The sequence below is a fragment of the Pyrgilauda ruficollis genome, unplaced genomic scaffold (genome assembly GCF_017590135.1).
Source record: "Pyrgilauda ruficollis isolate IOZ18807 unplaced genomic scaffold, ASM1759013v1 scaffold318, whole genome shotgun sequence".
Taxonomy (NCBI): domain Eukaryota; kingdom Metazoa; phylum Chordata; class Aves; order Passeriformes; family Passeridae; genus Pyrgilauda; species Pyrgilauda ruficollis.
The window spans coordinates 53540-69042 of record NW_024524578.1 but is presented as its reverse complement, the minus strand read 5'-3'; the positions used below and the strand labels follow the sequence as shown (position 1 = coordinate 69042).

At 41.7% G+C, this 15503-nt stretch overlaps 1 protein-coding gene across 1 annotated transcript in view; it reads left to right on the top strand.

The window, feature by feature from the left end:
- Positions 1-885: 885 nt before the first annotated feature.
- LOC121357164 (zinc finger SWIM domain-containing protein 6-like) overlaps positions 886-15503 on the top strand; it is a gene marked incomplete at its 3' end in the record, with an annotated part of 64756 nt that continues 50138 nt past the window's right edge. The window contains exons 1-2 of the mRNA XM_041474222.1: positions 886-958; positions 3876-4232. Of these exons, the coding sequence (XP_041330156.1) occupies positions 3911-4232 (322 nt within the window). The remainder of the gene's footprint in view (positions 959-3875; positions 4233-15503) is intronic.

Genomic DNA, 15503 nt, shown 5'->3' with positions numbered 1-15503 from the left:
ACAATCTACATGGACCAATGGAAGATGCACCTGTTGCATTCCACAGCAGCAGATAGTTATTGTTTACATTTCTCTCCTGAGGCTCCTCAGCTTCCCAGGAGGGAAAAATCCTAGCAAAGGATTTTTCATAAAATATCATGGCTACACTCCACTTCTTTTGCCAATTGATTTCTGATTATGGTGGGGCTATTTTTAAACCCCTGCGGTAGAACTGTCCAAGTCAGTTGGGTTCTTCTTCCTGTGTTAGGCTTTTCCCATTCAAAAGCAAAAAGCTCTTGACTTTCAGTACTCAAAGGGATACAGAAAAAGGCATCTTTCAAGTCTAACACTGTAAACCATTTTAATTTTTCACTTAAGGTTGTTAGCAAGGTATAACATTTTGTTACTACCAGATGTATATCTTCTTCTATCTAATTTATGGCTCTAAGATCCTGTACCAACCAGGAATCCTTTCCATTTGCCTTCTTAAATGGCAAATTAGGTTTATTAAATTTGGATTTGCATTCCTTCAATAGACCGTATTTTATAAATTTTTCCACAAGGGATAATAACCCCTTGCGACTTTCTATTTTCAAAGGGTATTAATTTTGCCTTACTGGTCCCACTCCAGGTTTCAATTTAATCTTTACAGGCTCTGCTCTTCTGGATCTCCTGGGCACTGATTTGCAAAAAAAAAAAAAAAAAAACTAACTCCACAACTTTGTAAAAGTTGTAAAGCCGGTATGTTTATTACAGCACTGGTGAGCGATCCCTCTCTCCCAGCAGGAACCGCGGCTGCATGGGGGGCGGCAGTGGCTCCGGCAGGAGCGGGGCGATGTCCTTTCCCAGGGCAGAGAGGGGCGCCGGCTGCGGAGGGAGTGCCTGCACCGCGTGGGGTCCGGCAGTGCGCAGGAGCCAGCAGCTCGAAGGGGAAGGCAGTGGCAGAGAGTGGAGGGGCAGAGAAAACCGCTGTTTTTATGTAAGAGAGCGTGGGAAATTGGGGGGGGGGGGAAGGTCAGAAGCTAAGGCAGGAAAGACAAACCAATAGTAAAGAGAAAAGACTATAACTGACAGGGAACCCTCCAGGCTAGGGGCAGGATCTTTGGGGACAGACAGAGAGAAATCACTCCAACTGCCACAGGCTAGACAGGAGGCTAGACACAGACCAAACATCCCCAAACCGCCATCCCAACCATACAACCAGAGACCAAACATACCCAAAACTTACTGCAAAGGAGCTTCAAACAGCCTCAAAAAACCCCCAAAACCCCCACTGCTACAGGCTGAGTTTCGTGATTCCTTGTTGCACCAATAATTGTTATAGAATCATTACTCAAGTTTCCTTTTACTGTATTTAGCACCAAGTAACTATCTCCCATATCTACTAAGAATTCTACCTCCTCATTTACCTCCTCATTTCCCATCTTAGCTGTAAGCAGAAGTTCTGCCAGGGAAGAATCCTCCAGTCCCCTTCAGTCATCATCAGTGATGGCCATTAGAGGGGGGCTTTTACTAGTACATTGAGATAAGGCAGTTTGCTAAAGCAAAAGTGAAAGATTGCATGCACACAAGCAAAAGGGAAAAAAAAATATTTATCCCCTATTTCCCATCAGCAAGCAATGTCCGGTCATTTCCTGGGAAGCAGGGCTTCGGCACGCGTAACAGTTCCTCCAGAAAGCAAACATTGAAAACTCACTAATTCCCCCCCTTCTTCCTCTCTCCCTTAGCTTATATATCTGAGCTAACGTCATATGGTATGGAATATCCCTTTGGCTAATTTGGATCAGCTGGCCTACTTGTGTGCCCTCCAAGGGTCTTGGCCACGCCCATCCTATTGATGGGATGGAATGTTGGAGAGACAGCACTGATGCTGTCCCAGCACTGGTCAGCAGTAGCCAAAACACCGGTGTGTTATCAACACCTTCCTGGCTATCATTGCAAAGCACAGCACTGGGTGGGCTGCTATGAGAAAATTAACTCCAGCTCAACCAGACCCAATTCAGCTACTTACTGAGAGCAGGAAGGAGTAGGATCAGGCCCTTTTTGAGTGTTCAAGTGTTACACTTTTTCTCAGGTCATAAATGAGAGACTTTGATATATACTTAATAGGAAAGTGATATTAAAAAAATATATCTCCTATACAATTTCCTTGAGACCACCAATACATCTCTACTGGAAATTAACCTGAAATAGAGCTGGATAAGTTTTAACAATGCCTCTTTTTTGAGAGAGGGCACTCACGGGAGCATGCTATGATTACTTAAAAACCAAAGGGAAAGTCAGAGGGAGGAGCTCATTATTCAAGGGGCAATTCCCTTCCCCTTCTCTGTATGTGTTGAGTGGAGCCAAGAGCAAGAATGCAAAGTATGCCTGGGGTTCTTCATCCTCCTCCCCCCTCCCTTGTATCTGTGCACTTTACAGCTTACTGCCTCTCCAACTCTAACTACTTTAACTGATAAACATTATCTTGCAAAAATCAAGTCTGTGTCTATGACTTCTGGTAGAGTATCAAATTTCTGCAGCTGAACAAAATCCAGACAGTGATACTGACTGCACAACCTGATCTGAAATGCACAGCATAAACAAATGGAAAAAATTAGATTTCCCTCTTCATTTCCAGTAGATTAAAGAGTTTCTTAAAAACAATTTGAGATGCAATATTTTGGACTATAACTATGTATGTATTTCTTTTTTACTACCTAATTTTCATGTGATACTGCTTCTTACAACACACTTTTCTTGAAATACAAGAATACTGAATCAGTTTTGGACTTTGAGGGAGTGTGGCTTTATATAATTTCTATTATAAATAGTAATGTATAACACCTTACTTGTAATATACATTCCAGATTTTATGTATGCAGTCTGTTCAAGTTTAATACTGATAATATGTAATTTGTTTGTATTGCTTTGTAGCTATACCTCTGACTTAATGCCTGAACCAAAAATCAATGTTATGTTTACATAAAATCCAAAAGAAACACCCAAATTCTGCAGTGATAAAGTATTGAGAGCCAAAGCTGGGCCTTAACATTGGGAAAACAGAGATGCGTTCAGGTCTGATCTTCAGAGAACACCATTTGAGACCTTGGTTCAACAGGATGCTCTGTAGAGTAGTGGCTGAAGTAAAGGTCTTTCTTATGGTATACCATATCTTCTTAAAATATAAGAAAAACCAGTTATTTTGCCTTATGCTATATCATGCTAAGTGGAGATGCACACTTCTGAAACAGTGTGTGTATGTCTCACTGACTATTATGAATCTGATATCCTGTGTATTGGTAACTGCAGCAGTTTCCATTTCCCAAGAGTTACACCAACATAGCTGCCCTACCAGATTGCTTGGATTGATGATGAGCTTTAGCATCAGCTCAGTGGTGGGAGAAGTGAAAGCAATGAGGTTAAGTGACTTGTGTCAGTGAATCAGTGGCAGAGTTGAGATTAGGACCAGGGTTTGTGCCACTAGAGTGCACTACTTTCCTCTTACTTATTGAGAGAATGGGCAAATTTGCTGGTAAGTGCAGACTGGTGTGAGGTTTGGAAAATTGCTGCCAGCTTGCTGAACTACTGGGAGTTTCACATTGGTCTCAATTGGATGCAACTCTGCTTCTGCAGCTATCATTTACAAGTAACTTTTTCTTACTATCAAATTTTTATGAATGTTGTGCTGGAATGGCAAAGAGGTCTTGTAAACCAGCTCCTTTTGATTTTATTGAATATAAAAAGGGTATGACAGAAAGACAGGGTTCATCATACTTGTAATTAAAGCAAGTTCTATGAGATATATTCTTTCTCAGAAATACATGATGACTTTTGCTAGATTAATTAAAAGTTATCAAAAATGAGATATGGTACTTTATTTAAGAATGTAAGCCTTCCTTTTTTTCCCTTCACAGGTTTCCACTTGAGTGGCACTGTGACAGACCCTGCAATGCACTCGGAGCCAGAAACTGTTTGCAATGTAGCTATCAGCTTTGATCGTTGCAAGATTACCTCAGTGACCTGTAGCTGTGGAAACAAGGACATATTTTACTGTGCCCATGTTGTGGCACTCTCTTTATACCGGATCCGCAAGCCAGATCAGGTCAAACTGCATCTTCCCATTTCAGAGACACTGTTTCAAATGAACAGAGACCAACTACAAAAATTTGTTCAGTATTTGATCACAGTGCACCACACAGAAGTTTTGCCAACTGCTCAGAAATTAGCAGATGAAATTCTTTCTCAGAATTCAGAAATCAATCAAGTCCATGGTAAGTTTGATGCTTGTTCTTTTGTTTCATTCCCTCTCTGGTTTTTTTATATTATTTTTTGTGGCACTCAGGAGTGTGACCTCCTGAAGTCCCTTTCAACCTAATTACTTTGTAATTTTTATGATGTTTACGTTATGGTGTTGTGGTCAGTTCATCACATGTTGTTTCTGCCGTTGCTTTTTCCTCGGGGGAGGACTCCTCACTCTCTTCCCCTGCTCCAATGTGGGTTCGTTCCCTCTGTCCTGGTTACAGGAGTAGAGTGCCAGTTTAGCAGTATGTGGATGTAACAAAAGGTATATTCGACTCCTCTCTACCTCATTTCTGACATGCTGTTAATGATGGGTCATTTACAGTAGCTGCCCAGTGCACACTTGACACCTCAGGCTACAAGATGGATGTTAAATGAGATAAGGAAAAGAGAGGCAACCCTGCAAGGCAGGGTAGTGTTTCTTTTTCTTCACATCAATTACTCAGCTGTGATAACTCTTTTTGGGGAAGCAGCAGCACAGTCACAACAATCCTGAGGCGGTCACCTCTGGTAATAGGCCATAATGGACTCAATGGAACTGTCAGAATAGGCAGCTGCAATGACTCACTGTATTACATCATTCCATTGTGAAAGTTCCCAGCCTGGGGCAGGTACTGACCATTACCACCTAAACCTAAGCATATATAATCTCTGATTTTGGGGATTTGGGACACCACCACCACCACCACTCGACATATCCAGAGGAGGACCAATACTTCTATAGGACCACTGCTTTCAACTGCAACCACCACTTGATAGGACTGTGACCATCACCCTGACCAACAGGGTGCCAGGTTGTACTCTGACTTTGTGGGTTGAAGCCAGCTTTCTGTGTATCATTGCATTTATTGTAATCTCTCTATTAAATTGTAACTCTGTCCTGAAATCTCTCTTAAGGTAATTGAATGGGGTTCATTTCTCCCATCAGTCTACTTTCATACCAGCACACCCTCCCACAGGAAACAGTTTTCCATAACATTCTCCAATGTGACTCCTTCTGACAAGGTACAGTTCTTCACAAACTGCTCCAATGTAAGACCCTTCCATGTGGTGTAGTCCTTCAGGAACAGGCTGCTCCAGTGTAGGTCTCCCACAGGGTCACATCTCCTGCCACCAAACCTGCTCCAGCATGGGCTCCACCCTCCACAGGGTCACAGGTCCTGCCAGGACCCTGCTCCAGCAGGGGCTTCCCATGGGATCACAGCCTCCTTTAGGCACATCCACCTCCTCCAGCATGGGGCTCCTCCACTGTCTGCAGGTGGATCTCTGCACCCCTGTGGACCTCTGTGGGCTGCAGGGACACAGCTGCCTCACCATGGTCTTCACTGTGGGCTGCAAGGGAATGCCAGCTCCGGCACCCGAACCACCTCCTCCCCCTCCTACACTGACCCTGGTGTCTGCATAGTTTTTCCTCTCACATATTCTCATTCCTCTCTATGCTGGCCCAAATTGCTTCTGTGCTGTAATTTCTTTCTTAAATATGTTATCACTGGGGTGCTACTGCTTTCACTGATAGGCTTGGCCTTGGGCAGCAGGGGGTTTATCTTGGAGCTGGCTGGAACTGGCTTTGATGGACATGGGGGAAGCTTCTGGCATAAGACACCTCTGTAGCTTCCCCACTACCAAAACCTGTTCATGCAAACCCAATACACCCATAGAGCTACTGTGGAAAAAATTAACATCAACTCAGTCAAAACCATCACACCAGTCCTTTCTTTACATTTTCTCTTATTAGTACTGTCTGCTTCACAGTAGTTCCTGTTTTTCTTTAATGCTGTACACTACTAAACAGTTGTTATATTTTACCCAAGATTTATGAAATTAAACAAAAGATGAAATTACTTATGTCTAAGCTTTGAATCATTTGGGGAGTCTAAGGCATAATATTTTGTAATGTTATCAGCTTTGTTTCTATATAACTACTATTTAGAATAATTCTGAAGACATTAAGTTTATAAAATCAGTTACTATTCAGTTGCAAATCAACATACAACATGATTGGTTTCTAGCTTGGATAATTCAATCTTGCATAGTACACATGCTTTTAGTTGTAGTTGTTTTCCCATATCTTCTTGATTCTGCCATGAGGTTATATTTAATAAAAAATATTAATCTACATTTTACTTGTATACTTAAATTCCTAAGATTTTTATAAAATTAAGTTCAAAAAATTCAGCATGGCTGAGTAAATAATGTGGCATCGTTTCATTTGAAGATTAAAACAACTCTTGTGATACTTCAGAAATAAGGACCAAGGAAGCAATTTACTTTGAAGATGCTACATTCTGCCGTTATATTAACAAAAAATTAGAATCATAGAATCACAGAATCATTAAGGTTGGCAAAGACCGCTGAGATCATCAAGTCCAACCTTCCAATGATCTCAACCTTGTCAACTAGACCACAGCACTAAGTGCCAAGTCCACTTGTTTCTTGAACACCTCCAGGGATGGTGACTCTACAACCTCCCTAGGCCCATTCCAATGCTTGACAACCCTTTCCATGAAGAAATTCTTTCTGATGTCCAACCTGAACCTCCCTTGGCACAGCTTGAGGCCATGTCCTCTTGTCCTGTTGCTACTTGCCTGGGTAAAGACACCTACCCCCAACTTGCTAAAACCTCCTGTCAGGTAGAGAGTGAGAAGGTCCCCCTGAACCTCCTTTTCTCTAACCACCCCCAGCTCCCTCAGCCGCTCCTGATAGGACTTACTCTCCAGACTCTTCCACAGCCCCGTTGCCCTTCTCTGGACACACTCCAGCACCTCAATATCTGTCTTGTAGTGAGGGGTCCAGAACTGAACACAGGATTTGATGTGTAGCCTCACCAGTGCCAAGTACAGAGGGACAATCATTTCCCTGGTCCTGCTGGCCACACTATTGCTGGTACAGGCCAGGATTGCCATTGGCCTTCTTGGCTACATGGGCACACTGCTAGCTCATATTCACCTAGCTGTCAATCAGCATCCCTAAGTCCAGCCACTCTTCCCCCAGTCTGTAGCAATGCATAGGCTTGTTGTGACACACGTGCAGGACCCAGCACTTCGCCTTACTGAACATTATTTTGGCTTATTGAGTTTACTATTGTACTCTAAGTAATTTGTGATATAGGCTATTCTTTGCCTATTTTAGTCAAACCCCCTATTTGCTTCTATTTACTTTTCAAGATTAAGTTCTTTATATATGAGACCAGTTCTTGAATGTGGTTGCTCAGTTTGAAAGTAGTTGCTTTTAAAATTCCTAACGCAATTATCAAAGTCCTTAATTTTTTTTAAATGCTGCTGCTTCTTATAACTTGGGACTTGATTATATTTAAGGTGTAAGCTGCTATGACCATAAATATAAAAGGCTTTTATCTTGTTTTCAAAATGTATTTGGATGTTGAGTCTTACAAAAGAAATGTGCATGGTATTCCTGCTTTTATTACTAAGATTGCAATTTAGCAATTTTAGTAAAAGAGTAGGAGTATGTATGGATGGCTGTATCTATATACTGAGCGTAAATATTTATTGTATTTAACTGTAAATACATGATGTTAAACTTAGTTAAAAAAAGTCATGACAGACGTTAACAAAGCCAGAGGTCAAAGGAAAGGAGATTAATCTGTTAGATCTATAAAGTGACACAGTTTGATTACAGGTTTTAATATTTAGTATATAGTGCTTTTCTCTTTCATAGTTCAATTAGGTGCTAATTTATCCTCATAACACCCCTTTAAAGTGCATAAGTGTGAAAAACACCATTCACTTGTGTTAAAATTTTAGAAGTTTAATAGTAATAAAAATAGTAATAAAAATTAGGGCAAAAAGAATTTGGACAATCAAAGTTAGGACAATAAAAGACAATAAAAAGCAAAGAATTATGGATGTCTGGGTGCTTTTGCTCTGCCACAAAAGCACGTTTTGCTAACAAAGGATTAACCCTTAAAAGCAATAGCCTATTGCATATTCATATATCTCATATGTGATTCAAACATTCTTTTCAAAACTAAGGGTGTTTCTGCTTAATGTCTACTTCCCCCCCCTGATATTGTAAATCAATTGCCTTGGTCCCTCGAAGTCTGAGTCGTCCGGATAAACAGGCAATAATTCTTCTCTTGGGATCTTGGTGTCTTGTTGCTGTTATCTCTAAGCGAAGAATTTCTTGATTATCTTATCCATTCCTTGAGCTAGTTACAAAAAGTATCTTACATCACCTAGTTTCTATTTTAATATTATGCTATAGCCTAAAAACTATATTTACCACGCTACTTAAAAGAGATTAATACAGCATAACTTTCCAACATAACACATTTAGTAGTCATTTTAATATTTGTGAAGAGTCAATCATATAATATGCATTTTTCACAATAAGTAATGCTTATCCTCAGTTTAGAACTGGGGAAAGGGATTTGGTCTTGGTACCAAACTGCATTGCAGTGATTAAATTCAGGGCTGTCCATGTTCCTCTCCTCTGCCAAACTGTCCATCTCCTGAAGCCTTGTGCCTTTTCGGGGCCACATTGCATCCCAAGCGAGATCACTGCCTTCGGGTTGACCCTTCAGATCTTCTTACCAGCTATTGTTAGCATTCAGGAACACATAATCACGGAATGATTATATGCAGGTGCTTTTATTGAAGAGCTCTGGGTGTCAGGGGTACAGACCCAAATCTGACTCCACCATGGGTTCGGGATGAACATGTTTTTATATTCTGTCATTATATAACTTACATATTTTGTGGTCAAACCAGTCAGTGCTTGGATTTGAATACTGGCACTTGGTTTGGCCACTGAAGGTATGGACTGTATGGTCATACAAGAAAAAGAGTCCATCCAAAGGCCACTCCATCATCTCCTCCCACCTAGGATTCTTCTCAACTCTTCTGACATCTCTCACTTGCACTAACTTTCATCACACTTGCCCATTTCCTCCTGTTTCATCTCTCTCTCTCTCCTCATTTAGATTGAGGAGGATCAGTATTTGTAAGGTTTCCATTATTCAAGAAAAGGGTTAAAATTTTCGCCTCTGTCTGCCCAGAACTCCCACGGCGGCCAGGCACCTTCTCGGGCCGCATCCCCCACTTCTCCTTCTGGCCTGCCGTGCTGCCAGCACATGATATCAAATTTCAAGGCAGCACAGACAGAAGAAGAATGTATTTAGAGAGTTTTTATTCTGAGTTCTGTGTCTGTTCCTTTTTAGATATTGTAGTTAATCAAGTTTTTTTTCCCTTTATTCCTAAGTTAGAGCCTGCTTTGCTCTATTTCTGATAACATCTCACAGCAGCCACTAGAGAAAGTATATTTTCATAAGAGCACTAGCATTATGCCAGCGTTGAACCATGACATGTCCTGTTGCTTGTTCAGATTGTGGGGAAAAGCCACACTATGAAAAGCCAGTGTCCACAAAGGAAACAGAGGAGTCCTGCAACTTTATTCAAATAAAGGGACAGATTCCACTAGGGCATGCCCTGAGGGGTCTCTCTCGAGGTTTTGGACGGTGCAGCCTCCTTTTATCCTAAACTCCTGGCTGCATATTGCCCTCTTCCTTTCCCCATTGGCTGAGGTACTAGGAAGCTACAGCCTTCCCAAACAGCCTACCACATATTCTCCCTTGAACAGATATTTTTATTTCCCCCCAAAGTTAAGAAGTTCAGGCTGAGTTCTGCAATAGACTTTGCGCGGACTCATTTGTCCTATTACCCTAAAGTTCAGGAGTTCAAACTGTCTGGTCTAATTGTCTGGATTCTGTAACAAACTTGTGCAGCTTGATGTTTGTAGAGACATTAAGACCCATTTCAAAGGTATTAACACCTATTTCTCCTAAAGACCCTCACCCATCTAGTAGTTTGTTAAGACATTAGCACCCATCTTTCCCACCAAGATAGTTCCCATCCCAGGTGTTCAGAAGAGAAGCAGCAGTGTAGAAATCCTATCTGTTACTCAAGAATGATGTGTGTGTTAGAGGAAGAGGAAACAGACTAGATCACTCGGTGTTCACCTTTGTGAGTAATACACCTAAGGCCAATAGGTTGGTGTATAGGTGCAGTGTAAGCTGCAGGGTGTGCCCTGGATGAGGGAAATGGTTGGAGCCCCAGGCTATGAGCTGTGATCAGGCACTGACCTGCCTAACTAAGGGCAAGCAGCCCTGTGGTGCTGGCTATTGTATTTGAGGGATGCCCTCATGGCAGGTAGGAATGATGAATCTGACTCCATGTTCTCAGAAGGCTAATTTATTATTTTATGATACTATATTATATTAAAGAATACTATACTATACTAAAGAATACAGAAAGGAATCTTACAGAAGGCTAAAAAGATACTAATGAAACTCGTGACTCTCAGAGTCCTGACACAGCTTGGCACTGGTTGGCCATTGAGTCAAAACAATTCACCAGAAACCAATGAAACAATCACCTGTTGGTAAACAATCTCCAAACATATTCCAAAGGAGCAAAACACAGGAGAAGCAATGAGATAATGATTGCTTTCCTTTTTGTCAGAGACTTCTCAGTTTCCCAGAAGAAAAATCCTGGGCAAAGGGATTTTTCAGAAAATGTGAATGCCACAGCTGTCCAGTCAATCACCCAGAGACCCTGCAGAAGCCAATGAACAACGAGAAGACCCCAGACCCAAAACCACCACTGGAATGGGTGCACAGACCATAATACAAGTCTAGGGATTCTTTTGTTTAGGGCCCCTCTCAAGAGGCAGCAGTGCCAGCTGTTATTGTGTCACTGCACCATGATTAAATTACGTAAAGGAAGCAGAGGTCTGAGACTTCTATGGAAAACCTGGGGTGGAGCCAGTGAGGAAACCTGGTCTGACTATGTGTGGTATGTGGAGGGAGTCAAGTGGGGCACCTGTCAGCTAACTTGAGCCACCCACTGTGAAGGGTCTTTGGCCCCAGCAGTGAAAATCTCGGATCAATGGTCAAACTGGGAAATTTCATTAATGACCTGACTGTAAGTGAATGTAGTGATCTGGAAAAGTACCTGGTTGAGAGATGTGGAGATGGTCATGTCTCAACCCCAAAACAAGAATAACATGAACAGTGGGAGCTGAGGCTTCTCCAGCAGCAACATCAGGATGCCTGGCTGCTACCAGGGCTGCAAATGGGGTTTGGACTTGTGCCCAATCTGACATGCCTTCTCCTTGCCTTGTTAGTTCATGGCTATTGCTGAAGACTGCCAATGATACTGAAAGATCAGCAAATTATAAACCATAGCTAGTGCCAGTTACATGTATATTGAAAATTCTTTATACGTTTTGGTTTAAAATTTGGATCATACTGAGTGTAGCCTATATATGATCTTGTGAGAAAATATTGCTCTGAGTCAGAAGTACCTGTAGTATTGTGCTGAATAGCATTGTAGAGCTCAGACTCTCAACTTGATGTCTTAAGCTTTTATAGTCTTTTTACCCAGTGGCATGAAAATAGCACTGGTTTAAGTATAGCAATGCTGAGCCACTGCAGAAGGTATAGTGCAAACTGACTGATTGTTGCCTTTTTCCCAACCTGGAAATTAAACTTGAGGTAATTTTAGTAAGGAGGTAATATAAGAATAGATCTTTATTTGAAGGCCTTCAGGGGCAGTTATGTCCACAAAAGCTGTCCTAGGGTGCTGTTATGATGCTTGTATCCCCAATCGTGTGTTCTGTTTATGCTGGATATTATATTCCGTGCCCTCAAGACTGGCTGAGAGAAAAGGCAGGGAGAAGAAGCACAGAGTTTTGTTATCAGGTACTGGACTCCTCCTCCACAGTCTGCTGGAACACTGTTGATGTCTGGGCATGGACGGGGCAGAATACCACGCTCCTGTTGCTTTTTAGTTAGTTAGTTAGTTTAGCTAGCTGAGGCAGTCTGAGTTTTCCCTGGACTGTTTTTCTTTCCCTTTTCTTGGAACCATTCGAACCTGCTCCAGACTGAGACCCAAGGAAACACTGAGAGCTCGCACTTTGCAGCCTGCCGGGGCCTACTCTGCAGCCTTTCCCAGTGCCGGAGGGACTGATAACAGGGCAACCACCCACTGGAGAGACTTTCTGAATATGTCATCTCTTCAGAGCGACAAATGAGCTTTGTCATCTGGTATTGTTCATTTTGTGTGCTGAGGAGTGCTTTGCCTGTTAAATAAACAGATTTTTTCCACCTCTCTCCGAGGAAACTCTTTCCCAAATCGATTGGGGGGAAGGGCTGAGTGGGTTGGCTTTCTGGGGGGGGGCCCTTTTGGAGGTTTTCTCCCAAATTTGCCCTAAACCAGGACAAAACCCCACCCCCTCCAGGGGTCAGCACATTTTTATAGGTTTTAGGAAATTGCCATAGTTGATAAAAAGCACCAATTAGGAGGACAAGTGGTGATGCAATCTTCCCCCCAGGTGAAACCCCTTTTCCTGAGTCCCCCCCTCAGCACTAGCTGTGCTTTGTCCATTAAATGTATCTCGAAGAGTTGTTCTCAGCCTTGATTCCCAGGAAGAACCAAGATAGGATTGGGGCCTTGTGAGAAACAAGCCTCACTTCTAGAATTTTAGAAAAAGGTTTATTAAACCTTGACAAAAATTACAACAAAGGACTGAATAAGGAAAGACGTTACAGCGCTGAGAGCCTGCCCTCTCCCATGGCTTTACAGCCACATGGCTTATTCTCAAAATGGCTGCTCCACCTTTTATACCCTCGGTGTTGCATCATGTAACCCTAGCCCCTCCCAAAGTCTGTCAGTTAACTCTTCGTCACTGTCCATTGGTGAAGACTGTTTTCTTGTAACTTGGAGGTCAGGTGTTGCCATGCCATGCCTCTTAGTAACAAGCTTGCCCTCCCCGTAAATGCCCCGACCATCAAGGCTATTACAAGGGGAGGGGAAAGAGGACTATGGAATGACATCTTACATTAACATTACTATAAATCTATATAATATTTATCTCTTAATTGTGAGAGCCAACTATTACATTACTTATCTATTACAGGCTTTGTATCCCCCAAGGCTTGGAGCTCTGGAATTTGTTTTGTCTTTCTGCCTAGGGAAAGGCCATGGAAAAGTACTGGGAAAACTTGCCACTAATACAATAGGCTACAGAGCTACAAATATATGTGTGAAGAATACAGAGAACATAGAAAAAAGGCAAAAGCCAAACAGCATAATGATGAGCTTTTTTTATAAAATGTAAACAGTTATGGAAAGAATTTGGGTTTTTTCCCTAAATAGGGAAGTGTAGATGAGAAATCTTAGACTTTTTAAAATGTAAGTTAAAAGTAGCCATACTGTCACCAAAAACCAGGGAATAAACTCTCCAACCAGTTTGTTAAGTAAGAAAGTTGGCAGTGCTTCATTCAGCGCTGAGGTACATGGGGGATCAATCCACCTATAATACATACCAAGTATAAAAACTTCTAACTATTTACACATTTTAGCAAACAAAAGAATTAGTGTTCCTTGGCTACAAGTTACATAGTTCTCCTACTAATTAGAATTCTGTCCTCTATTGGTTAATGATTTCTTGCTTCTCATGCAAATTGATCCACATTTTCAGTCTTTTTATGATCTTTTTCCCAGATAGGGAGAGTTTCAGTACAATTGCTGAATTGTTTTTGTTAGTTTCTTCCTTATCTCTGGTTTCTGCAAAATGTCCTTGTAGGCTATAAATTCTGCATTCCTGGTGTCCACTTCTCAGCAATGTATCTTTCCCCCAGGCTTTAACTTCCTCTCCCAAGCCTGAGACCACCCAAAGCATATCAAGTGCTAACTTTAATTGTTTTTCTAATACATGGACATCACTCAGAGCTTGCCCTTCAGCCACTATCTCTTTCACAGATTAAATCTCCCCTCTTGTTGATTAGGTTCCAACATTTTCCCCCACTACTGCATAGACTCTTTTTTAAAGAAATATAACTTGTTTGATAACAATACCAAGATTATTTAAAGATAAATCTCAAGTGGAGGATAAATATGTGTGTTTTGTATATTGGTGCTTTTAATATATTTCCTTTTCACAGGTTTTTCCTGTTTTAGAGCAATGAGATATTTAAACTATTTACAAGGTGATACTGCAAACCTGGGTCTGTTCAACAACTGTACTGCTTGATCTCATGTGGCTTGATTTCCCTTTTAATCTATTTTTTTGCAACTGGAGATTTATCAGCATGTATTACATGTAGCTGACTGAATTTAAAACCCCTTAAAACTAACATAGTAAAGATGGAAGCACTCACAGAAGGGCAAGTTTCTCATTACTTGGGTTTTGTACTGTCTTGGACTTGATTCCTGTCTTCTGAGAAAGTCTTATGGTTCCTGTGGAAGGTAGAAGAGTTCTTTCACATCTTCAAAGACACAATTTATTATTAATCTAAAAAAAATATATGGACAATAGTGCAATGTTCACAGCTGTAGGCTCTGATGTTGAAGGCAGTTGAGGAAGTTGATGAGCTGAAAGACTTTATTTTTACTTTCTCAGCAACTAGTAGACAAGACATCCCTCTGACCCTCTCAATCTTCCAGTTGTATTTTCACTGAATAAAGATTCTAGCATTCTCTGCAACCACTTAAAAGATTCACTTAGATGGCAGAGATGCAATTGTGAAATAAATGCTTCTATACATCTAAAGAGTTGTAGCTATCTTTGCTTTTCATGTTCTCAGGACTTCGCTGAAAGCAAATTTTTACAAATCTGACCATGTAATTTTCCTTCCCTGCCAGTATCCTTCTTTTAGTGTTGGCTATAGAGGTAACATGATCTGGGATTTAAAAGTGATAGTGTGATTCAATTCAATTTCTAACATCTCAAAACCTAACAGAGATAGAGATTACACAGTTGTGACAAGCCCAAAACCAAAATGTCAAGTTAACTGTTATGTTAGGGTCGCAGTTTGGAGACAGGAACACGACTGAACACACTGAGATCATGCAACAACAGCCAAGATTTATTGATGGATGCCTTCTTTTATAGGGGGTTCAAAATTCCCAGGCTTGAGCAACTGATTAGTCAAGGTTTCACCACCACCCAGGCTCTCTGGGTCGCTTCTTCACAGCTCACATGCAGAGGGTTGCAGGCGTTTTGCCAGACCTGCTGTGACGGTGGCTTGCTGCTGTCCGCTGTCTTGCGGCTGTGCCATGTGGTTGGTGGCGTGCGCTTGCTGCCACTGCTACATCACCATTCCTCCACGGCTGCCCGCACGCGCCCCCCTCCCACCTCCTCTGTCGCTGCTGCTTTGTTCTTGCAGAGAGCAGGCTGAGAGGGAGCACCCTGCTAGTAAGAGCCCCCCTCAGAGTCCTGACACA